The following is a 26,475-nucleotide window of genomic DNA, read 5'->3' as shown; positions in this document are numbered from 1 at the left end:
GGGGCGAAAGATAGATAAAAAAAAACCTGACAACGCATGAATAATAAAAAAGACAAACAGACAAATAATAGTACACAAGACATAACATAGAAAACTAAAGACCATTATGAATACCACCAGGTGCTCTGGAAGGGTATGCAGGTCCTGCTCTACATGTGGCACCCGTTGTGTTGCTCATATTATAACAAACCCGGTAAATAGTCTTAGTCGGTGGGTCGTGTTTGTTAAAGGGAGGGGATTGTACTTACGGTATAAGGAACATATGCGATAGCATCTGTGAAACGGATATTCTAACATAAATTATCATTGATATGGTCTTATTTATAAGTTAACTGATAACAAATCTTTTGAATTTTTAATACTAAATATAAAAAAGAAGATGTGGTATGATTGCCAATGAGACAACTATCCACAAAAGACCAAAATGACACAAAAGCGCTTTTCTAACTCAGTGCTCTTTTTTTGGATTCGAGCGTCACTGATGAGTCTTTGGTAGACGAAACGCTTGTCTGGCGTAAATACAAAATGTTATCCTGGTATCAATAATGAGTTTATTCCATAACGGCCAACCAACTCGTGATGTCGTCCGTAACATTTACGAAGGGATGAATTTAACTCAACCATTTCGAACTCTTGGTTCAATAGTTTCCTTGTGAGCAGCAACCCTCAATCAAAGGAACATATGCGATAGCATCTGTTTGACTTGTGTCTTATCCAATTTGTACTTTAACAAATAAAATATGTTTAAACTAAAACCCTCAATCAAGGAAATCATGAAAATGATCATGGAAATACAAGCCCGGGAATATCGTTTTAATTGGGAGATATATGTTCCGTATGCAGGCGCTGCTGGAATTATGCTAATAGAAATGGAAAGTTCTCAATTGGGAACCTGCAATCATCTCTTTTGTCGTAAACATTTTTTTTCAACCGGTACTAGGATTTATTTGTAGCTGTTGTATCCTTTATCTCTAGTTCGATGGTAAACATGTGTTCAACATAGTCACCAAATTTTGAATCATTTAATGAGAAAACATCATCTATATAGCGGAAAGTAAAGTTAAACGATATTGCTAACTTCTTTTCCTTCTTCATAAGAAGTGCCTGTATGGAGTCAGCCTTATAAGAATAAAGCAACAAGTCGACAAGAAGACGGGCATAATTAGTTCCCATGGGAATACCAATAATTGGTTGAAAAACACGCCCCCAAAACGTAATGAATATTTTGACAATCAAGAAAGTTAGCATCTAGATAATGTCAGTTTTAGAGAATCTTTTGTTTGACTCTGTTGTGTTTTTGACAAAGTAAGATGTACCTCCCTAAGACAAAAACTTGTATCTACGTTGGCCATTCTTTTTGATGAAATAAAGCGGGACCAACTCTTTCAATTTGTCTTTTAGATTGAAATGGTAAACATTTGTGTACAGTGTAGAACAATCAAATGTTTTAATACTATTTCAAGATGAAAGAGTCTGAGATTGTATGTACTCTAAAAGATCTTTGGAATGTTTCAATAATCACATCTGATTCAAGCCACCTCTATAACAGCCAGTTTCTAAAACATTTAAGGCCGGGCTTTGATTGTTGATAAATTGATGCTAATACTTTAGAAAAAGGTTTCGATAAGTACTTGGTAGACCCAGTAATATACCGTTGGTTATAGTGAGACGTGTAGCCATACTCCTTAACTAAATCTTTATTTTTATCGAGGAATGAGTATACGTTTTGATAAACTTGTGTTAGTGAAATTCCTTACTTAATACTGTACCAGTTAAACAATTTTTACGTTTATTAAAATCATTGAACCGACTACAGATACTACAGATACAAGCATAGTGAAAAAAATATTGTCTTTTGTTGTCGAGTTTGATTATTCATTTCGCAAAAGCGAGACACATCGATTATTTTTTACTGATAGATCTACTTAACCATTTTACAGTTACCAATCAGATTAAGTTTCAGGTAAAAGTTTGACAACACTTATTTTGTCAAACCTACATTGAATTTTATGAAATTAGGTTATACGCTTGTTTATGACCAAAAAGATAGTATCCAGAGCAAAATTAAAAAAAATAATTTATTTTCAATTTGCTGCTTTTCATTGACAAGTGGACTTAGTGTTCTGCAGGTAACAAACAGACACAGCATGTGATTAAAGTTTCACAACAATCACTGTAAACCAACTAATTTTCGCGGGTACTCTGTCAAACCATCAAAGAGTTTTGGCAGACTCTTTTTAACAATTAAGAGAAAATGTCTAAAGCAAGAATTTTATTTTTTTGTATTTTTCTGATAGATTGACTTCGTTTTATACTGTTACCATTTGCAAACAGTCTCAGATTTTCATTTTTTTTCTCATGATACATATGTAAACCTTACAAACATTTTTCAGCCATAAAATTGTCAGTTTCTTCTCAAGTTACTATCCTTGAGTTTCTCCGTGGTATCTCATGTTTGTTATGTAATATAACCTTAGTTTGATTATATTTACTGAATGTATATGACATGAACACGTCAGTTTACACATTAAACCACATTAGAAATCAGCGATAAGACAAAACATTGATTATAGTATTGATTCAATCCTGTAGTCAAATAATGTAATTCGTAACTCACATAATATTTTTTGCAAATACATATGTATATAAGGATTTTTTTATGCGCATGACTATTTCAGTTTGCTGTTCCTGTTCATTGATACATGCGGAAGAAAATTTTGTATTTCATTCGGATTTTTCATTAACCGTCGCTTTTCAAGGTAATTGTAAAAAAAGATAATCACTTGCTCTTCCCTTATAGGAAGCTGGTTAGAAAACTCAAACATGCTCATCTTAAGATCAATTTTACACCCTATTTTATTATATCATACTTGTAATTTAGCACAAATATCAACTTATAAAAACTTCCTTGTTAGTTTCTATTTGATAATTGTTAAAAAATCACTCAGCTCTACACACCTGACAGATAATTACTCCTCAATCATTTGAATATTGGAAGGATAATTTTTGTGTGTATATAGGCCTTGTATAATAGATGAAAAGAGCCTCATATCAATCGTTTTAAATGTTAGATTGTGTTGTTATGATGCGCATTTCGAACGTTTTCTGCAGATAGATCGAGAAAACAATATTTGAAAAACAAAAACGTATACAAACGTTGGACAATTGATCAAACCAGAATACCCCTAAGCTGTATTCAAATTCAAACAAGAGACAGCGCTTTGCATGATGAAGATATATATCCCTTAGTTTATAATTATTTCCGAAATGTTTCGAAAACAGCAAATTTCAATCAAAATGTATCCGCGTATTTTCACGTAATAACAAGAGATTTAGCAACTGGTCTCGTGATATCATGGAGGACTAACAGTCCACCAGAAGATGTATCGACCGAATGATCGGTATCACATTAACGGTACCTTTTAAACAGCAACAGATCCGCGTTTTGACACTTCATTTAATGTCAATAATACTCCAGGCTACAATACTTGAAAACACATATTTGAAGAGCTCAGTTAAAAAGGATATGTAGCCAAAACCTGACAAGTACTCAGAGCTTTAAATGAGGGATGTATGTTTCAAAATTGTACACCTCTTTAAAAATGTGATAGCAACAAATTTCAATAATGAAATTACCTGTTCTGATCACAATTATTACCAAAGAGCTAACTGTCTACTTTGTTGCTGGTTAACATGGGTCCAGCAGACTGAAATATGTTATGATGTCATATTATATTTTTACATTTTATCATGGGTAAATGATTATTTAGTTTGTAATCCTTTCATGCTCAATGGCAATTATTAGTATTCAGTATTCAGTATTTTTGTGATTTTACAATGTACCTTGTATTTGCCTTAGTTAAACGATTCTTTTACCTCTAAAATCTTGTGAGATAATTTGTTTTTGACAATTTCTGTTCTATGGACTAGAAAAGAATAGTCAATATTCACCAAAACGATACAATTATGTAATATTTCAATCACTAATCAACAATGATAAAGTACTCTTTCAAATCAATTGCATAGCACACTTTTGTGTAGATTATAAATCTTTATTGAATGAAGTTTATCAAATGTTTACATACTATATAATAACCCTAGGTTGAGTGTTTTTTTTAATTACTTTGTGTGTCTTTTATTAAGTGTCATAGTTCTGCATGCATGTTATCAAATCGACAACGTTGACCGAAAGAATGAATTACAAGAAGTATACGAGGGTCCATTCATATCCATATATTATATAATTAGGTATTAAAAGAAGAGGTCAATTCTCACTTGATCAAATCAATGAAGCATGATAACCCTCGATATCACTTTTTTGTGATAAAACGTACAGATACTGATAGTACATTTGTTAACAATAGTATACCCTTGTATTAGAAAACATTTACCTAATATTCACGAAGGTATGATGGTTAATGTTAAGGTATATTTCAACAATTCAGGAGGAAGTTGTTTATCGAACGAAATCTACCTTTCAAAATTTATGAACGTGGATTTAACTTTCTTAACTACCGATAAATCACGCAAAACAAACATTTGTTCAGGTTTCAAGGAAAAATGAGGATTGTTATTAGCAACCACACTCGGACAATATGAGGTGAATGTGATAATTCCTCTTGTTCTAATCTTTTCGGTATCTATTTAAATCAGTAGCACAGACTTATTTCCCTACAAATATAAACATATTATTCGAAAGTGTTATTTCAATCTACAACGATGAATCTAATATATTTATATTTCGTTGCTCACTAGAACGATAACGGATTAAAAACACTTACACAATTTTTCTGTTTAATGTTGTAGTAGGAAATAGTGTTTTGTAACCTAATTTTTTTCTCTTGTTATTCCAAAAGCAGTTTTGAAAGAGAGAGGCAAAAACTATCAAAGGGAAGGTCAACTCATAAATCGAAAAACAAACTGACAATGCCATGGCTTCAAAAAGAAAAAAAAACATAAGTACACATAACACAAACACAAAAACCCCACTAAGACTGAGGAACATAAACATCGCCTATAACTGGGAGTTATCTCAGTCGCGTCGGACAGGGAAGCAGATCCACGCCGGTAGGTCAAATTCTCTTAAATTTCATTCCTAATTATGCAACTTAGTTTACCTTGTGTTCGTAATAAGATTCCATTTCTTTGTACAAAATATACTAAACGTGTTATATTTTCACAGAAAGTAACTTGGAAACAAGCTTCTGGACCTATCATTTTTATCATATTCTAAAAGTAATAAAAATATCTATCATGTTTATACTCATGTACTTCCTTACGTGAACAGTTCGATTATTCAGTGAAACATTTTAACTGGTCCGCGTATCCCGAAAACTGTGTTTTGAGTATTTCTAAAAATGAAACTTAAAACTTTGCTTATACATTATTCTATTGCAGGATAGTTAGTCAACCTCATTAGTTGTTATACCTAAAACCTATGATGTGACCTTGGGTTAGTTGGAGATCGATTCTACATGTAAGCAGATTGTTAAAGATAGCAAAGCGGTATGGCAAACAGTCAAGGAATACTCTTTCATGGACAAATTGATGGTGGGAATAGAAAAATGCATTTCGAGATTCATGGACCAGAAAGAATGAATTGTTTACTTCTATTTTTACGACCCGATATAATATCACTTAATGGCGTAACAATGATAGCTGATGTCACAGTAAATGACCACGATTTACCAATGATCTTTGTTTCTGGAACAGAATATTGCCTTGAGATCTATGGATTGAAAAAGGAAAATGGAATGGAAGAACATTATACGGTTTTAGCCTACGGAAGCACACACTTTTTAGGTAGAACTTTAACACGTTACTATCTGTGCCAACTTCATAATAAAAACACAATAGAAATAATGTTGATCATAAAACCAATATGGATAGAAATAATTATAAGGATGATAACATGAACAAGAATTTTTCCATAGTTCATAAATACCCAACTCACACTATCTTTTACTATTTTTAGTGAACGGTGAAATTGGCATTAAAATTTAAAAGATCTTACTATACGTACTAAGTTTCAAGTTGATCGAACTTCAACTTCATCAAAAACTCCCTTGACCAACAACATTTACTGCTAAAGCGGGACAAATGGACAAAAGAACGGACGGACGGATGAATGAACAAACCAATGAATGCACAAACATAAAAACATAATGTCCCTAGATGGGATATTACACTTAATATTTCAAACAAAAAGAATATTCCTTTTCGTGATAGAATCCAACTGCCCGACTGATAATAAAGTAATGAAATGAAAAAAATTATCTGAAATATTAATTTAAACAAAAATAAAACCACGAAACTAGCTGGTATATTTCAAAGCAAAGTAATATGATGCTATTATAAGATGATTTCTCTTACCACGCAAACACTAACTGGTTTGTAATAATTTTCTGTAATTATATTTGCAAAAAATGAATGACAAAAAGTCGCTATTAAAACATGGACATATTTGATATCAGGCCACTTGACATGGGCGGGAATCTCCTATGATTAAAATGTATCAACTGAAGCCAGAAATTTAATCGGAAGCTATACTGTACTAATAATACATGATGGTCTTGGTGCATAGATTATGCGTACTGATGTTGTTTATCATCTTAACAACGTGTTATATTGTTCTTTCATTTGTCTTTGTTCTATTATTAAATAATTAATATTACTTTTACTGTTGAGTTGTTTTTATGTGATGTCCGTTTAACGTGGTTCAGTACTTAAATATCCCGTCAATGTGTTTTTGTATTATCTTTCATTTTTTAGTGGTGTGTTTTGTATATGCGACTTTTTGTGTTTCTTTGGTTCTTATAACGTGACGCTGTACTTCCGTCAGTATGATATTGTTCTATTAAAATATCATATGTCATTACGATATATTTCTGTTCACTAAGTTTTGAATTTTTTGAAATACTAAGGCTTTTCTACCTCAGGCATAGATTACCTTAGCTGTATTTGGCCAATCTTTTATGAATTTTGGTCCTCAATGCTCTTCAACTTCGTACTTTTTTTGGCCTTTTTAAACTTTTTTGGATTCGAGCGTCACTGATGAGTCTTTTGAAGACGAAACGCGCGTCTTGCGTATATACAAAATTTAGCCCTGGTGTCTATGATGAGTTTATTTCTATTATGCATTAGAAAATACGTTACACTATAAACGTCAAAATTATTGAATAACGTGGTCGAATGAAAAATAATAAAATTTGTTGATTCTTATAAATTCTATTTAACTTTTGGATAATTTAAAATCTCGGTCTATTTCTAAAATTAAGTCTTACATACTTTTGATTTTTTAACGCTGTCTGCTAACATTGTCCATGTGAAATTTTAAAATTGTTTGTATAAACATTGAACAATAAAAACATGTGACATATATAATTTTCTGACGTCAGACACGCGAATCAATGAATGTGTTTGTAGAAAGATGTTTATGTGTTCTGTTCAATTGTTCCTTTTAAAATTGTTACACGATGATGACTGATGTTCCCATATTTTGACTATATTATTTATCATGTCTGTTTAGTTCACGCATCTATGTAAATATTATGGAATTTGAAGAGCATGTCAACAAAGTGAGAGGGTTAGCGCTATAAAACCAGGTTTAATCCACCATTTTTTTACATTTGAAAATGCCTGTACCAAGTCAGGACTATGACAGTTCTTGACCATTTGTTTTTGATATGTTTTGTCATTTGATTTTACCATGTGATTATGGACTTTCCGATTGAATTTTCCTTTGAGTTCAGTTTCTTTTTAGATTTTACTTTGTACTACACTTATATTGTAATCGTAATATAAATCATTTAGTTGTAATTTTAAGATATGATTCTTTTTTCAGTTGCGAAGATGAAAAAGAAAAAAGACATTGATATTTCTATACTATTAAACGAAGTAATGTCCTTGCAATTTCCTGTAAGAAATCACACAGAGGTAACATGTTTATACTATTAATTAAAGAGGACACATTTGAACATAAATCAACCAGTTTTGAGTTAATGCTTAAAATGACTAAAGGTGCTTATGTAATCTCACTTTTGTCGAAAGTCACGGAAAGCGCGATAAAAGGATTGCTTTTCCGATGACGACACTGATCATGACCACAATGGCGTCAGCAATAGCTTAAATTAGTTTCGTTACAACTACTTGTGAAAGAACATTGATATTAAATACAAAGTGTGATTACAGTTAGACGGCAATTTTGAATATCTGTTCATTAGTTTATGCTTCATCGACTATTTTTTTGATATTTTTTTTACCTAATTTAGATTGATACGAACGTCTTACAATAAATAACGGTATTGTCTATAGAGTTACATTACTGTGTACTTTGACCATTTTTACGCAATCATGGTCAAGCACCTTAACTGATAAGCAATGGTGTCTATCCGATGGTCTTTTTCTGAATTGTATGCCGACATACGAGACAAATTTGTGTGTCAACAGTTTTTAAGTTTATGCGCATATATTCTTTCTGCGTTTGCTGTTACAAAAAGATGGACTAATCTGGGAAATAAGATTATGTAAATTAACATAATTTATGTCATCATCTGTAGAAAAAATCTATATGTATGGACGTTAGACTAAATATAGATATAAAATGTTTAGAAACTTTGTGTGTATAAACTCTTGACAAAGACATGTCTCTAATGGATGTTGAAATCCGTTTAAAATTAAGCAAATGCACAAAACACTTAATCACGTATTTTCTTTGAAAAAGAGCACCATATGAATACATTACTTACTTCTATGCAGGGCGGGAATTTTCAAGTTGTTGTAAATAGGCTGTGAAGTCAAAAAATTTTATGAAATCTTGATACTGCTAATTGAGTCGTGATAGTCATGATAATATAGAGTATTATTTTTATACGTAACACTAAACTCTAAATTATGTGACCGAAAAAAGAAACTAATAATACATTTGATGGTTCAGAATTAAGATATGGGTTTGCAATAAGTACCTTTCCTTTAGGTGTAATACCAACATTGATTTTCCCATATTAGTCTTTGTTAAATTGGCACTTTTTAAAAAAATTGCACAGTATTTACCTTTATTTCAACCAAAGAAATACTTTGCATGTATAAAGTATAATCCTTCCCAGTGCTACAGTGAAAATTGCACACTACATTTCATTGCATATAAGAAAGTAACCATCACCGGAAGTTAACAACCCAATTTTAACACTGTTATTTACTGGTTACCTGCTTTGGTAACTATGTAACCGTAACTTTCCAAAATATTTTATAAGACCATCAAATCAATAAGGAATGATGCTTTCAGACACGCAACATTAATGTGTATGACTCAGAAAAATCTAAGTGCATTGAAATGCAGCGTTAATTTTCTACAACTGTCAAATTGAAGGGAATATTTTTAGACCTTTTGTTCGTATACAACCGGATGTGACATACCATGATTTGGTAGTATTACACGTTAAGTTAAGTGCTTCACAATTTATTTTGATTTAAAATTTTGCACATATTTGATTTTATACGTATATGTTAACACATAGTACATTTCTATTAAACTCAAGATATTGTTACATAATTGGTTGTCACCTAAGTTTATCTAGAACTTTTAGATTCGAAGTCTTCTTGCATTATTTGCAGCTTACAAACCTGAAATCCGCTCGCTTAGATGTGTCTTGAATGTTTTTAATTAATTAAAACGTTTATGAACAATACATACATATTTGTCCAATGTTGATTGTTTTTCTTTTGCAATGCTTATAAATACTTCTAGCCATTTTTTTAAATTGATATTTATTCTTAAAACATGATTATTCGCAAAACCTGAGTATATTTATAATGATTCATAACAATTAGTCCCTGCGGGAATCATCAGCCTTGTAACTAGTCCTTCAGTATTGGCATCAACACATTGATATTGTTAGTATATTGAAATTTGCCGTATAAATACTTTAAAATTAAATTTAGGAATTTTTATCCCTCATGCTAAGCTTCGAATCCTTTTCAAATTTAGCTATACTTTTTTCCCATTTATTTTTATCAGCTCTTCAAACGTTTTCAGTAGGTGATAGATTTTCAAATAGGTCGTCCCCGGACATCACCAGAACAGACATTAATTATCTGAATTCTCATTTTGGTACTGTTAATATTAATGATATTAGTATGCCATGAAGCATCAAAGCTAAACACATACGAAACGAAAACTTTAACCATCAAGTCTAAATTAGTTTTAACGTATCTTTACACGTATAACTACTACTCTATGCTATCTACATCGCTTTATAAAAATAAAAAAAGGAAAACTTTGCGTATGTACTTTTACATGTCATTTTGTTTTTCTTTGTTGACATAGATGTTTTTTTAACGTGATCAATATTATACTCAATGTTGACTGCTATACCCCTATTTTTGCCATTTTACCTATTTGTCTGTTTGATTTATCACACAATTATTTTCAATATAATAGATTACAAGTGAAAGGTTTGCTTGTTATATAACCAGGGTTTATTCACCGTTTTTTACATAAGGAAATGCTTGTCCCAAATCAGGTCTGATATGTTTGATATGTTTGATTTTTTCATTTTTCAGTTTGTAATATCACTTATTTTAAAATTAGAGTTCCGTATTTGTGTTAGTTTACCTTCTATGATAAATAGAAACACCTAAAAGTGGACAAAACTATTTCCTGTCGTAATCAATTTATTGTTTTAATTTTGTTATTTCAGGTCACTTTCCCGATCCAAGTCGATCATACTCCTGTATCAAAGTATACTTTTTACAACGAAACAAAGTTTACAGTTGACACTGTATGGATAATATTTTTTAAACAATTCAAGGATCGATTACACATTTTTATTCATGTCGGAAAAGAATTGAACTTTACATTGCCTTTCGACCTGCCCATTGCTATAATCTGTGAAGTAAAAGTAATCATTGGATCCATTGTATTTGACCGCAAGAAAATGCTCACAACAGAAATAGAAGTGAATACCGAACTAACTAATTTCAAAACCTGTAAGTATTAACGTTTAGAGTTGTATTTTTTTGACTGAATTTTTGACAATCATGCAAAAGTGTAAATTGTGTGTGTTTAATTCGAATTTCATAAGAGCTGCACACGTTTTAAAAACTGTTATTTGAAACCTTACTTATACTTGAAACGTATAACTATTCACTTAACAAACCAGAAATATAACTCAAATAGATATAGGCAGATGTGGTGTGAGGGCCAATGAGTCAACTTTTCATTCAAATAACAACTTTTCAAATAAACCATTCAAAGTATACTAATATATATTACATTTGGCAAAGAGAGAATGCGATTAGTCAATTTGTCATCATATTTTTCGAAAATTGAAAGAAATCACTGAAATAAAAGACTTATCATCATAAACCCTAACAAATACAGGGATTGATTTTATGTACCCTGAAATAGCCAGCAAATACTGTTTAACCGGTGAAAGTTGTCATAATCCTGGTACTTTTGATAACTATAGTCATATATATTTACAATATTTACAATATATCTTACGTTGGCAAAACATCTTCTTGTGATAACACTAGCTCTTAAGTTATTGATCAAAAACAACTTTCTATTAAAAAGCCATTTAAGACTCAAAAAGTTTATGACGTCATTGTAATATATCGATTTTTCTGTTTAGAAAGTTTTTTTTCAATTATCATTATTTCGAAATTGATGAGTGTAACTATTTTGCAAATTCAGGAACTCAATAGCTGTTCATGTCTACTCATTTGACAATGTCAATGTATATCAGTTTTAAAATACTTGCATTTTAATCACATATTCCTTTTTCATAGATTCATAATTTTTAACTTCATTCTTTAAAATTGTTCGTGTAAGTAGCCTTTGAAACGCGTTATGAGATTACATATTGATTATTCATTTGATTTCAGATTTTACAAAGACAGAATATGAAACACTTTACAATCAGACGATTCAATTTATAAAAAGAAGGAAAAGTCATTTCCGCTCCATTGGGTATTTCTATAGAAACAAGTCAAAACAATATTTTACTTCGATTACAGTAGACCATAGTGGAATAATGGCCCCATACAAAAAGGATAATAACGGTGATCCTTGCTCTGTAATAAACGGTCGATTGGATGGTCTATTTTTCAGTACAACTGTAGATTTCCAGACAGGTCAACCATTCAAATATTCTCCGTTTGGACCGTTAAGATTACATATTTATGCCAGTTTTTTATTCACACCACATCTAAATCTTTATTTTGCTGACTTTTATTGTCATTACAAAGTTCATTATGTAACTGTGATTCTGACTAGAAAAGATTCCACTGCTGATAATTTCTGTAGGGAACGTCTAAAGGAACTCGATATACATGATAATCCATTTGTCTATTTAAAAAAATCAAAAAGGTCAAATGATATAATGGTGCGTCATGGCAACGGTCTTAGAATAGAGGTTCTGTATACGGAAGCCATAAATATTCATGAAATTATCCGAAAAGAACAAGGATATTTCGAACCGGTACATATTATGGGTAGAGGGGAAAGTAGAAAAAATGGCATTCCTAAGAATAAAAACTGTAAAATTTGCAACCTTTAAGATATTATTTTGGTAAATATGTATGAGCAAACGGAGTACAAAAAATTGCGACAAATAAACGTTTTGATGATCATTTTTATGCATATATTGTGCCTAGAAACAACCTTTTCATATTTTTTTTTATCTTGAAGATGAATGGGTTTTATAAACTATAACGATATTGTTATTCTTTTAGTTTTAAAAATTTAGTTGGGTGTTTTGGTAGCATATCCCCTCCTTTATTGTTATGTAGAAGTTCGATTCCACAAGAACACATATTGTGTATCTAATTTCCATTACAGCAACGAGAGAAATCAAGCGATTGATGAATTTTTACTCATTTATGTTCAAATGAAATAGCCTAAATCCGATCATTTTTATATAAAGGAATACTGGTGATGAAATGTAAAAATCATTCAATGTACTGAGGTTTTCCTATGCAGATGCAATAAATGGACGCAGTCATATTTAATCCTACAACGATTTAATTGATTTTGCTGGCCAACTGTTTTAATTTTTGTCTTTAAAATCTATCCAAATTATGTTGGAAAGGAAGTCCTCTCAAGTGGAAGCCATGGGCCGTCTCAAGAATGCAATGAGGTGATATTTTATATTTGCTCAATGCTGGAGGCCTGACTGTGACTTAAAATAAAATAATTAACAGCAATAAAACGTGTGTTTGCTGTGTAATTGCTCATTTTGTATCAATGATTGATACTCCATATCCTTTTTTTTTCTTTTAATCATTGGTATATTGTAACTATCTGACCAAGGATTAACTATGCGAGATCGGATGTCTTATCTTAACAATGTTAACAAGCATTTAGTTTTTCTCTTTAATTGCAGGATAGAAATACAAACAAATTTAAACATCTAGAAAACTGGCAAATGAAAACAATCAGTCAGATTTTCCGTCAAACTTACTTTTATATGCATTGTATATATGTTAACAAAACAAACTACACAAATAAACATCGAGTTTTTTAAGGAAACGTATAGATACATCATTAACAACTAGTGTATACGTGTATTTCGTTTTCGTTTAAAAAAATATGATAATACACGATGTGGTATTTAAAGGCAACAGTAAAATACTTCTGATTAAAAAAGAGGGACGAAAGATACCAAAGGGACAGTCAACTAATAAATCTAAAACAAACTGACAACGCCATAGCTAACAAGGAAAAAGACAAACAGACAAACAGTAGTACACATGGCACAACATAGAAAACCAAATAATAAACAATACGAACCCCACCAAAAACTAGGAAAGTCATATATCGATTGAGAGAAAAGAAATCCAGATTACAAACAAAAACCGATAGAAACACACCAACTACAAGAGAAAAACAACGAAACAACTGAAACACTGAAGTGCAACAAAAACAAACGACAATGCTTCACAGAGAGAAAAGAACTAAGAGATATCAATTGCCATTCTTATAACTTGGCGCAAGACATTTTAAGAAAAATTGGTGGGTTAAACCTGGTTTTGTGCAAGCCAAACCTCGAGCTTTTATGGCAATGTTAAATATAACACAAAAATGACAACAATTCATGACAAGAATACAGTACACATAAATGATTGTCAATGAAACATCAGAGCATGAAAAGACACAAAAGGTAACCATTATTCGTTACAGTACTTTAAAAAAAATATATTTTAATTTTTCGTTACATTTATGCATTACTGTGAAAGTACTTTTATTCGTGGGGTACCAATTTTCGTGGTTTTCGTGGATGACTTTATCCACGAATTTAAGTGTCCAACGAAATAAAACAACCATTGTCCAAATCAAGACATGGAATGATCCTCATGTATGTTTGACTACTGATATGATCAAGAGCATGTTTTGAATATCGCCAAATCTGAGAATATTTCAACAGCAGTCACAGAACTACACCTGCATGCAAGATTATACAATTTTATCTTTGATTACATAAGCTGTACAAGTTTTGATCTTTTAATTCTCATACAAATATATTTGATCGATGAAAGTCAGAATTCCGGTATTGATATGCCACTATGATAAAGTGTTCATTTTATATCGCTATAGTTCTCGTACACATGGTAAATAATAATTTCATGCTGGACTTGATTTTGATAAGAATTATTTGACAATTCAAAATACATTTATAGCATTTGTTTATGTTGGGTAATTGGTGTTGTCACTGCTATTTACACAGGTCAATGCTTACTTTGCAATTATTTCCTTCAATCAAGATTTATCATTATTTGCAAACTTCGTGTCTAAAGGCTTTAATTTTTTCAATTTTTTTTTAAGAAAACTAAAATCCACGAATTTAAAAACCCACGAACATGTAAATATTGCTCAAACCACGAAAATTGATACCCACTAATAAAAGTACTTTCACAGTACTAGAAAGTATTCTGACCTAAAGAAAAAATGCTGGTTCAAAAATTATTCAGGAATGTTCTCCAAAAACAAATTTCATTACACATTCTAAGAACTACACCTTCAAAGTAAGTGATGCTTATATTTTTGTCACGTTTACTAAGGTGTTTTTTATATTAATTCTATAAAAAGGCAACAGTAGTATACCCATAATAAAAACTCATAAATCGATAGAAAAAACAAATCCCGGTCACAAACCAAAACCAAGGGAAACGCATTAAATATAATAGGAGAACGACGACACATTAAAATGTAACACACACAGAAACGAATTAAGCATTGGACAAAATCCGACGAGAATAACAAATATAACATCAAAACTAAATACATGAATTTGGAAAAAAAAGTACCGTGACACGTCTTATAACAATGTGAATGCAAACTTAAATATAAGAGGAAACAAACGACACAAAAAAAAAATACAACGTTAAAATGTAACACACACAGAGCCGAACTATAATATAACAATGACCATATTCCTGACTTGGTACAGGACTTTTTTAAAGAAAAATATTGTGGGTTAAACATAGTTATGTGGCATGCCAAACTTCTAAGCTACGGTTTAACTTTTCACTCTATTTACAACCAATGATAAATCGGTGTTCCGACTATTGGTCTTAGACATGATCCAATCTAAACATGCGTTTATTGTTGTTTGGCTGCATCCGCGCATTTGAGCCTTCGTACTTCTTAGATGTAGCTGTTAACAAGTTTTTTATATTACGTTATTGTGTTATCTGATTTAGTTTTATTAGTACGGTAAGTACTAATACACATCACACAACTAGTCAATTAACGCATTGAACGCACATTATTTATAAAGTGTAAGTTTCATCCCGCAATCATACATGCATGATTATAGTGGATGACTGCATTAACCATTAGCATTTTATATGGTTATTTCGAAAGAGAACATGTTTATGAAAATTTGTTTTTAATAACTGATTTCTTCTAGATAGACACGACGACTTACATATGAATAGAAATAAGAAGTCGTTGTATGAGTGCCAGTGCAATATTTCAACCATTAAAGGTAAAAGTGCGGTCTTAGCTCACACCGAACAGTAAGCTACAGTCATGAGACGGAAGTGAGTTCTCACTCAAAAAATATCCTATCATTTCAACTAAAATCGATATTTTTCAAAAAAATATTTCCAAGTAACTGAGTGAACGATTTTTATAAAATAGATACCAAAAGATGTAAAATTGTCTGAAGTTTTATTGTTTATTTAGTCATAATTTTCTGGAGTTTCGTTTTCATCATCTGATGAGTTAAACACAAATGCAAATTTTTACGATTTTAATTTGGTTAGATTAAAAGCAATTTTTTCAAGAAATATTTTTCTTTAGGTTCATCTCGTCAGAAAATTAAAATGAGTATGAATATTATTATAACCAAATAAACAATAAAACTTCACACATTTCTACATCTTTTGGTATCTATATTTACGAAAATCGCTCATACAGTTACTTCGTAATATTTTTTGAAAAATATCGATTTTAGTTGAAATGATAGGACTTTTTTTGACTGGGAACTCACTTTTGTCCAATGACTGTATAAAGGACCCCAAAATGACTAGTTTAAAACCCTTCAAACGGGTAAACCAACGGTCTTATCTTTAAAAAAAACAACATGAGAACAAAAAACACTTGATGCACTACATCAACAAACGACAACTACTTAACATCAAGTTCCTGACTCAGAAACGGGGAAACAAATACAGCGGGTTTAAATGTTTTAATACGTACCAGCATTCACCCTTACCTGCAACAATAGTGTAACATTACAACATAGAAAGACACACTTTCGGAATCCTTGCTGACCAGATTTGCCGGTATATTTAACTATAACGTAATTAGCGGCGAAGCAGCAAATTACAATTGTGAAGTCCTTGGTTTAATCTCGCCTGGAATCGAATTTAAACAAGCAACAAAGAGACCACCCCAGCGGTATATATACGGATAACGTAATATCCTCAATTTATTAATGATAACATATGCTCATTTATCATTTACTTTAAAAACCGTGGTATTGAATCAAATTAGTCTTTTTTATTATATTTGATGTTCGGATTACGCCAACCTTTATTGCTATATAATTTGTTTCAATTAGATTTTTTTTTCATTCTGTATTGTTTTGTTAACTTCTTTAGTCTTTTTGTCGTCTTCCGTGTTTTTACAATAGCATTATCAATTATTTCTAAACTTATGTTTCCTTTATTACAAAAGAGAATGTCACTTTATTTTGTTTGTATTTACTTTTATCACTTACATATTAAAATACATTAAAATCACCTACAATGCATAATATAACAAATAATGTATTTTCTTTTCTAGTATTGATTTCATGTAGCCACGGTTGTTTAACAAATTTTAACATACAGGTCACAAGATTTTCTGAAAACTGTTTTCTTGTATAATGGCATTATTGATGCGCATGCCTACTTCAGTTTACGGTTGTTATTTGAGGAAGTAAATTTCGTATGGCATACGGTTTTCTCATTAACTACCGACTATCGCTTATTAAGGTAATTAGTAAAAAAAATTATCATTATTTTAAAGGAGGCATTCAGACGAATGGCGCAAGTATCGTTCTCTTATTTAATTATCATATCAATTCTGTTTAGCTAATTTGTTCAATAACGTTTCTTTATTATAATATTTCAACTTATTCTCTTTATTGACATGTTTACTCAAATCACAACAATTTAAAAAAAAAACGGATCTCTCACTGACCTATGAATTCATCCTTATGGATAAATCACGGAATTGTTATATATAAATTGATTCATGAAATAAATACTTCACTTTTTTCTAATCAGTCCTCACGGGTATTATACTGGACATGGGGAAATTTTCTAGTTTTAATTATAGAAAATAAGAAAACCAGTTCGGTAACACCCTTTTTTCTTTTAGTTTTTTGAAAATATATTACAAAACCTATCTTCTCATATTTTATTTTATAAAAGGAGAAGGTCCAGAAAGACCAAAATTTAGCAGTTTTACAAAATTGTTAAAATGTAAACTCTTAGTTATTCATTGGACAGTAGAATGTTTCTGCTACATAAATTTAGGCTGATTTTGACAATACAATGTACTAGCTCCATGAAGTCATGCTAAATTACTGATATCTTCACAATTCTATCATTTTAGTTAAATTTTAGACGGTTTTCGTGTAAAACGAAAATGGCTGCATTCGTGTTCATCCTTAATATTGAAATGTAAGTTGTGTTTTATGATAATACATAACATATATAAAGGTTAAGGATGAACACGGATGCAGCCACTGTCATTTTTGACAAAAAACAATCTGAAAAATGACATTTTTCGGCATATTTGGTAGATTTTTCATAATTCAGTTTGAATCGGTGCGTTTTTTATGACTAAATTAGTTAAAATCTTTCACATAAACTTATTGATTCAAATGAAATAGACACCTAATTGTTTAAAAAGTGGTCAAAAGTTTTCGTCAGATGAACATGAAATTTGAGGCCAAAATCGGTCCTTTCCGAACCTACTCCTTTTGTCTCATAGATACAATCTAAGCAAATTTTGCAAATTTTGAACGACTCGTACTGTTATCATTTTTTTTAAAAGCAGAGTAAAATCTTCATTTTTGCAAAGTAAGGGAAAATTCTGTCATTTTCTTTTTCTATACCCCTGATGAACTACCTTAAAGCATTGAAATCAGTGTTTTGTTGTTTGGTAGTGCATAAACTCATTGATCAAGATTTTCCCTTAACTCTAGCTTTGTTGTAGAGGAGAAATATGCCAAAAACTCATAGAATCATCTTTCATGGGCAAATTGACGATGGGAAACGAGAGATACATTTCAATGTTTCTGGAGCAGAAAACAATAACTGTTTACTTCTAATTTTACGACCCGATACACCATCTATCAGTGGAGTAACAATGATAGCTGATGTCACAGTAAATGAGCATGACTTACCAATGAGCTTTGTGTCGGGATCAGGGTATTATTATTACCTGGATATCTATGGATTGAAAACAGAAAACGAGACGGAAGAATTTTACTCGGTTTCATCCTATGGAGGCACACGATTTTTTGGTAAACGTTTTAAAATATTAATAAGTGTGTCGATTTCAGAATGAAAATCAAAAACAATAACAATATCAATATCAATCTTATTTATAATACACCATGATATGCTGAAAAGGAGTTGTGAACATTCTTTTCAGGTAAAATATAGTTTCGTTTGACTTTGAAAAAGCAAGCATCAGACATCACAAAGGTTCCATTGAATAAATCTCACTATATATTACTGAACTGTGAAATTTGCCATTTTCATGATAAACAACAAAATTGATATATACATATATTTATATTTGCTATATCAATGAAAACAGGTTAACCACACAACTAGCTCCAATACTAAAAAAAAGAGCTGGTAAAAGTTTGGAAGTTCTTTTACATATGCATAAAAGCTAATAAAATACTTTACAGTCGCAAGTCTTGTACAATGGTATGATAGAATGTCTCGACAATAGCAAACTGTATCAATTAGAAATGTGAAATATGATAAAGACTTTCGCCTAATGTAACAGGCGAAAAAAAACTCAAATAAAATATAATTAAAAGAATTGTATTTTAAATGTTTGAAATAAGATTGCAGAAATTGATTGCTGAGATTTTTATATAGTTGACTCTAATTTAATTTTCAGTTGCGATGGTCAAAAATGGAAAAGACTCAAATATTCCAATGCAGTTAAATAAAGTAAAGTCTTTGCAATTTCCATTAAGAAATATCACAGAGGTAACATTTTAAAAATACGGAGAAAAATTTGCATGTCAATTATAAAAAAAGAAAAAATATTTTTCAAACATGGATGTTCAATAATGATAAGTAGATCCTATTTCACCAGTTATGAGTTTAACTGTCCTTCTGGTATCTTTCGTCCCTCTTTTAAACTAGTCGTGATGGTCATGATAGTACAACCCCGTTAATAGCGAGGTCTAGATTGGTAAGTAACATTTGGGAAAAGGGGACAGGATTGTAGTTACGACGTACGGAACATACATGCTATCATCTATGGAATAACAGATTTCTTGTAAGCAGCAACCCTCTATCAAGGAAATCATGCTAGGAAAACAAGCCCGGAATATCGAATAAACTGAGAGATAAAAACTCTATATACAGGCGCTCCTTGTTGCTAACTAGAAACAGAAAGTTCAAAACTGGAGAGATGAAATCATCGCTCTTATCGTTAAGATTTGTTTTCAATCGATCCTCGTTGTCAATTTGTAGACGTAGGTTAAGAGATGATTCATAGTTTACTGTATCTGTTGCATCCTGTATCTCAGGATTGATGAAATAGATGAGGTATACCTAATATGAATAAAGGTACACGGCAACAAGAAGAGAGATACAGTTTGTTCCTATGGAAAATCCAATTGTTTGCTAAAATTGCGTCCTCCAAAAATAGCAAATATGTTGCCAATCAAGAAATTAAAATGCTTACAATGGAATATTGATATTTTAGGAAAATGATATTTCTGATTAGAAACTCTAATATTTATATCACATTTAGCAAGACCCTTTTTGTGTTAAAAGAAGTCAAAACTTTATACTTGGTAACATGTTAAATAAAACAACATACTAGTACACATACATTTATAATTTTCAATCATAGAAGGAATACAATTCTAGACGTTTGTATATAGCCTTTATGCTCACAAGTAAGCTATTACACTACAATAGTTCTAAATGGTGAAGTTGAAACAATTCCTTCGTTAATTTTAACGGACGCTATCACGAGTTGGTTGACCTTTTCGGAATATCCGTTTCACAAATGATTTCTGATATGTTCTTTACGTCGTAACTACAACCGCGTTCTATTTTCACGAATATGACTTACCGAATAATAACACAGACGGCGGGTGCAACATGTTGAGCAAGATCTGTTTATTCTCCCGAAGCACCTGATATCATCCCCAGTTTTTGGTGGGGTTTGTATCGCCTTACCTATAGATTCTATGTTCGGTTTTGTGTACTATTATTTGTTTAATTCTCTTTTCATCTTTAGCCGTTGTCAGTTTGTTTCCAATATATGAGTTTGACTGTCCCTTCTATCTTTCGTCCCTCTTTCATTATATTCACCGCATGTTATGTACATTACATTGTAAGTGGTTATCACTAATTGGTTAACCAATACGATGTCTATATGTCTCAACTGACTATCGATAGTTTGTGTGGTCTTTTGTTTTTAGAAACATTCACCAGAAAAGTCTCTGATCTGTAAAATTGCGATAAAGTAGGTGTTCGGGTGTTGCCTTGATTTCCATCAATTGAATAGATTTATCCCTGAGTTCAAGTAGTTTTTGTGTTGCTCTTCAGCTGTGTTTTCTGGGCATGATTTTTTTTAATTGTATTATGTTATTGACCATAGCACTTTCAATTTGTCTTCGCCTTTTTTAGTCTTGAATATCCCTTTGGTATCTTCCACATCCTTTGTTCACATCGGTAAAGTATTTAAACACGGATTACTGAATCTTTACTATCATCACTTTATTCAAAACTGTATAACATTTTTTTAACATAAATAAGAAGATGTGGTATGAGTGTAAATGCGACAACTATCCATCCAAGTCACAATTTGTAAAAGTACACAATCAAAGGTCAAAGAACGGTCTTTAACACGGCTCAGTAAGAATAGAAATCTATAAAGGTCCCCAAAATTTGTCTTGTGTACAACCATTCAAACAATTAAACCAACGGTCGAATCTATTTACAAAACGTGAAATAAGAAACACATATACCACATCAATAAGCGACAACCACTGAACAACAGGTTTCTGACCTTAAAGTATATCTAACTTTTTTTCTTTTTTAGCCAATTAATTGAATGATCGTCATTTCAGATCAGTAACAAACGAATAATTTACCAAAAGATTCCATTTCATTTGTAGGTTAATTATTATGTTTTGTATGGTGGCCGGTTAAGGCCATTTCGCGTTTTCGCGTTTTCGCGTTTTCGCCCATCATATTATATAGGGCGAAAACGCGAAAACGCGAAATCGCGAAGTCGAAAACGCGAAAACGCGAAGTCGAAAACGCGAAAACGCGAAGTCGAAAACGCGAAAACGCGAAATATTTTTTCTTTCCGATTTCGCGTTTTCGACTTCGCGTTTTCGCGTTTTCGACTTCGCGTTTTCGACTTCGCGATTTCGCGTTTTCGCCTTTTCGCGTTTTCGCCTTTTCGCGTTTTCGCGATTTCGCGTTTTCGCGTTTTCGCGTTTTCGCGATTTCGCGTTTTCGCCTTTTCGCGATTTCGCCTTTTCGCGTTTTCGCGATTTCGCCTTTTCGCGTTTTCGCGTTTTCGCGATTTCGCGTTTTCGCGATTTCGCGTTTTCGCCTTTTCGCCTTAAATTATAGGTATATTGATCCAATATCCACCCGTTTATAGTATGGATCACATTTCCGACCTTACATTGATTACGTGCTACGTGTACAATGTTTCGAGTTCTTTCGGAATTATATTCCAGGTAACTCTCTTCAGAGGTCGTCCGTTTTATTTTTATTTTATATAGCTATATACCAACATATAAATAAAATTCTAAACATCTTTCCACACAAAAACAAAATATTATTTCATAAACGTATGAAGGATGATGGATATATTTTATTTCAAGGTACTACGGAAGAAGTTAAACTTCTTTTCGAAATAGCAAACACAAACCACAACCTACTGCAATTTACTTATGAAATTGACAGACAAAGTTTGAAATTTCTAGACTTAGAAACGTATAAAGGACAGAGATTTCAAAAAGAAAATATCTTAGATATTAGATGTTTCACAAAACCAACTGAAAAATTCCAATATCTACACCAAAATTCTAACCACGCTAAAAGTTGTTTTAAATCCTTTATTAAAGGTGAAGGAATACGAATTCTTAGAAATACCTCTGATCCTGACAATTTTAATGAAAGAATAAACTTATTTACAGAAAAATTAATACAAAGAGGTTACAAAATCGCTTTTGTAAATAAAATATTAAGAAATATTTCCCATACAGAAAGATTAAACAAATTAACAAACAAAGAAACAAGAATAAACAAAAACACAGATAACTATAATATATCTGTCATAACACAATACCACGCTAATGCGGAAAATTTACAAACCATTATAAGAAAACATTGGCATTTAATTCAAGACAACCCACAGTTCAAAAATCTCTTTGATAAAAAACCCACAATAGCATTCAAAAGAAACAGGAACATTGGGGAAATCGTTAAGAAACACTTGAAATAAATCAATGTCTCCCAATAGAAATTAATTAGACAGTTATACTAAAACCAAAGGAAGGTGCGTTGACAATGAAAAATGCATATTGAAACGTATCTTAAACAATAACCAAAACCAGTTATCCATACGTTGATAAAACGAACAATAATAAATAAAAGGTACAATAATAAATAAAATGTACAAAATAATAAACAAACAAACATTTAAAAATAAAAATAAAAATAAAAATAAAAAATAAAAAATAAAAATAATAATAATAATAAAAATAAAAAATAAAAATAAAACGGACGACCTCTGAAGAGAGTTACCTGGAATATAATTCCGAAAGAACTCGAAACATTGTACACGTAGCACGTAATCAATGTAAGGTCGGAAATGTGATCCATACTATAAACGGGTGGATATTGGATCAATATACCTATAATTTAAGGCGAAAAGGCGAAAACGCGAAATCGCGAAAACGCGAAAACGCGAAAACGCGAAATCACGAAAACGCGAAAAGGCGATAACGCGAAATCGCGAAGTCGAAAACGCGAAAACGCGAAAACGCGAAATCGGAAAGAAAAAATATTTCGCGTTTTCGCGTTTTCGACTTCGCGTTTTCGCGTTTTCGACTTCGCGTTTTCGACTTCGCGTTTTCGCGTTTTCGCGTTTTCGACTTCGCGATTTCGCGTTTTCGCGTTTTCGCCCTATATAATATGATGGGCGAAAACGCGAAAACGCGAAATGGCCTTAACCGGCCACCATAGTTTTGTCATTCCAGGTCACATTTCCTTTGCAATTTAACCATATACCTGTTTCAAGATATACTTTTCACAATAACACAACCTTCGCAGATGAAAAAAGATGGATAATATTCTTTAAACAAGCAAAGGACCGGTTTGATGTTTTTATTCATGTCGGACAACAAATGGACTTTACATTGCCTTTAGACTTGCCCGTTGCTACAGTTTGTGAAGTTAAGGTTATCGTTGGGTGTATTTTGAAAGGCAGCAAGCAGATGCGCATATCTAAATTAGAAATAAACACCAGCATTAGTAATTTCAAAACCTGTAAGTAGGAGACTTTTATATATATACAATATGTATGATTCAAACTTTATCAAGGTTGACATTTTTTTTCAAACTTGAACCGAATTATGATCAAAGTGCATTTCTATTTCAAATAATATAACATCAGTATTTGTAAGTTGGTCTCTGAATGTAGGTAGCAAATTTCGATGTTTCTCAAACTTACAAATATTCAATTTATTTTAGAATAAGGACTCTTAACTCAACACAATTAACATACATGCACTGCATAAGAAAATGTATTATATGGACACTTTTTTCAATTGATTTAAGCTAGATTGAATTTTAAAAGATTGCCAATGTCGTATTTCGCACCGTTGAAATAATTGGTTTAAATAACTCTTTCGTTCGGGTGCCAATAATGAGTTATATATAGACGAAATGCGCACTTTTGCCCTTATAGATGTAATTTCATCTTATAGTTTCAAACTAACAATAATCCTTTTAACTTTTACCAGACTTTATATGTGAATTAATAAAATACATAATACCTTTTTTTAATTTCAGGTTTCACAAAAGCAGAATATGAAACACTATATAATAAGACGACTCAGTTTATAAAAGCAAAGACAGGCAAATTCCGCCCGATTGAATATTTCTATAGAAACAAGTCAGAAAAATATTTTGCTTCGATTACCGAGCACCATAGGGGAATTATGAAACCTTACTCAAAAGATAATAACGGTGATCCTTGCTCTGTAATAAACGGTCGATTAGATGGTTTGTTTTTCAGTACAGCTGTGGATTCTAAGACGAATATGCCTCTACCCTGCTCTCCATTTGGACCACTAAGATTACATATTTCTGCCAGGTTTTTTTTCCAACTTAATCTACATCTTTATTTTGCTGACTTTTATTGTCATTATAAAGTTCATTATGTAACAGTGATTCTGACTAGAAAAGATTCCACTGCTGATAATTTCTGTAAGGAACGTCTAAAGGAACTCGATATACACGATAATCCGTTTGTCTGTATAAAGAAATCAGAATCATTAAATGACATAATTGTATGTCACTCCAGTGGTCTTAGAATAGAGGTTCTGTATACGGAAGCCATAAATATTTGTAAAATAATCAACAAACGGAAAGGACATTTCAATTGGGTACCTGTCATGGGAAGAGGAGAAAGTAGACCAAACGGCATTCCTAAAAACGAAAATTGTACAATTTGCAATCTTTAAAATATGTACATTTGTCTTATATAAAAATATCTATACGCAGTCATTATACTAGTAGTGATTTTACATATACAACAATATCTAAGCAGTTTAATATAATTGTTGTTTTTGTGTAACGTTAATGCTTTAAATGATTGTATTTTATATACATAAATCTAAGCAGTTTACTATAATTGTTGTGCTTACGGGGTGATAACTTCCTATTATTGAGTATACGGGGATGTGTCAAAAATATAGTTCATAATTTTGCGAGATTTAATATAAAAATGACCCTCCTTTTAAATGACATCCTTTATTCAAATGCATTCACGTTTGATAACTGTATATAGATTTAAGGTATGATCTACATATCATATATAAACGATGTCATATATAAAAACTTAAGGGTAGCTGGTACATTTATAAAGTATGAGTGATGATGAGTTAGTGCTTATATAAGAATGGGTCAAATTTTAGATATTGTATATTAGTATATAAGTATAGGTCATTCTTTCCTAAATATTTATTTAACTATAGGTACTGAATTTCAGTGAATGTTATATTAAAATGGGTACTTTTTTTAGGCAAAAATGGCACATCCCTACCAAAACAAAGACGAAGTTAATCCCCACCCCGTGGTTGTGTTTGTGTATTTGTTGACAAAAATAATACTCTTTTTAAAACGTTTTCCTTTTGTGTATGGTAAATGCTTTACATGATTGTATTTTTATCTACATATATATTGCGCAGTGACTATGTATGTCCCGAACTGTTATAGAAAAATATGGATTGTTTATTAATGCAAGATATGTAGAGTCCATGTACGTGTTTACTATACCCGTTGTTGTATGTCACATATTGGAAACAAAAGTATTCGCACATTTTATAATTTCAAACGATGTATGTGACATACCAGGATTAAAATTTTGTATTTGCAGGAGATGCGCGCTTCGTCTTCCAAAGGTTCACCAGTAACGCTCGTGATACTCTCGGGTTATAAAAAAAACCTCCAACAGCAGTAGCG

General features: G+C 31.5%; 2 protein-coding genes across 5 annotated transcripts; both read left to right on the top strand.

Moving 5' to 3' along the window:
- The first annotated feature begins 2,500 nt into the window (after nt 1-2,500).
- On the top strand, nt 2,501-12,584 carry LOC134688285 (uncharacterized). Of its 2 annotated transcripts, none has more exons than XM_063548842.1 (5): nt 2,501-2,601; nt 5,398-5,802; nt 7,844-7,935; nt 10,698-10,986; nt 11,887-12,584. In XM_063548842.1, exons 2-5 carry the CDS (start codon nt 5,508-5,510, stop codon nt 12,558-12,560), a joined length of 1,350 nt encoding a protein of 449 aa, XP_063404912.1. In that variant the 5' UTR covers nt 2,501-2,601; nt 5,398-5,507; the 3' UTR covers nt 12,561-12,584. The 2 variants fall into 2 exon arrangements, with proteins under 2 accessions (XP_063404912.1, XP_063404911.1); XM_063548841.1 differs by lacking the exon at nt 2,501-2,601 and adding an exon at nt 2,673-2,759.
- A 4,739-nt stretch (nt 12,585-17,323) lies between these two features.
- Nucleotides 17,324-26,137, top strand: LOC134688282 (uncharacterized). 3 transcript variants are annotated; one of them, XM_063548832.1, is made up of 5 exons: nt 17,326-17,484; nt 18,716-19,025; nt 19,640-19,731; nt 23,988-24,276; nt 24,802-26,137. In XM_063548832.1, exons 1-5 carry the CDS (start codon nt 17,440-17,442, stop codon nt 25,473-25,475), a joined length of 1,410 nt encoding a protein of 469 aa, XP_063404902.1. In that variant the 5' UTR covers nt 17,326-17,439; the 3' UTR covers nt 25,476-26,137. The 3 variants fall into 3 exon arrangements, with proteins under 3 accessions (XP_063404904.1, XP_063404902.1, XP_063404903.1); XM_063548833.1 differs by having other exon boundaries at nt 17,332-17,484; nt 18,705-19,025; XM_063548834.1 differs by lacking the exon at nt 23,988-24,276 and having other exon boundaries at nt 17,324-17,484.
- The last annotated feature ends 338 nt before the right edge of the window (nt 26,138-26,475 follow it).

Source organism: Mytilus trossulus, chromosome 10 (genome assembly GCF_036588685.1).
Source record: "Mytilus trossulus isolate FHL-02 chromosome 10, PNRI_Mtr1.1.1.hap1, whole genome shotgun sequence".
NCBI lineage: Eukaryota > Metazoa > Mollusca > Bivalvia > Mytilida > Mytilidae > Mytilus > Mytilus trossulus.
Note: the sequence above shows the minus strand (reverse complement) of the source record. Positions and strands in the feature narration are given on the sequence as shown.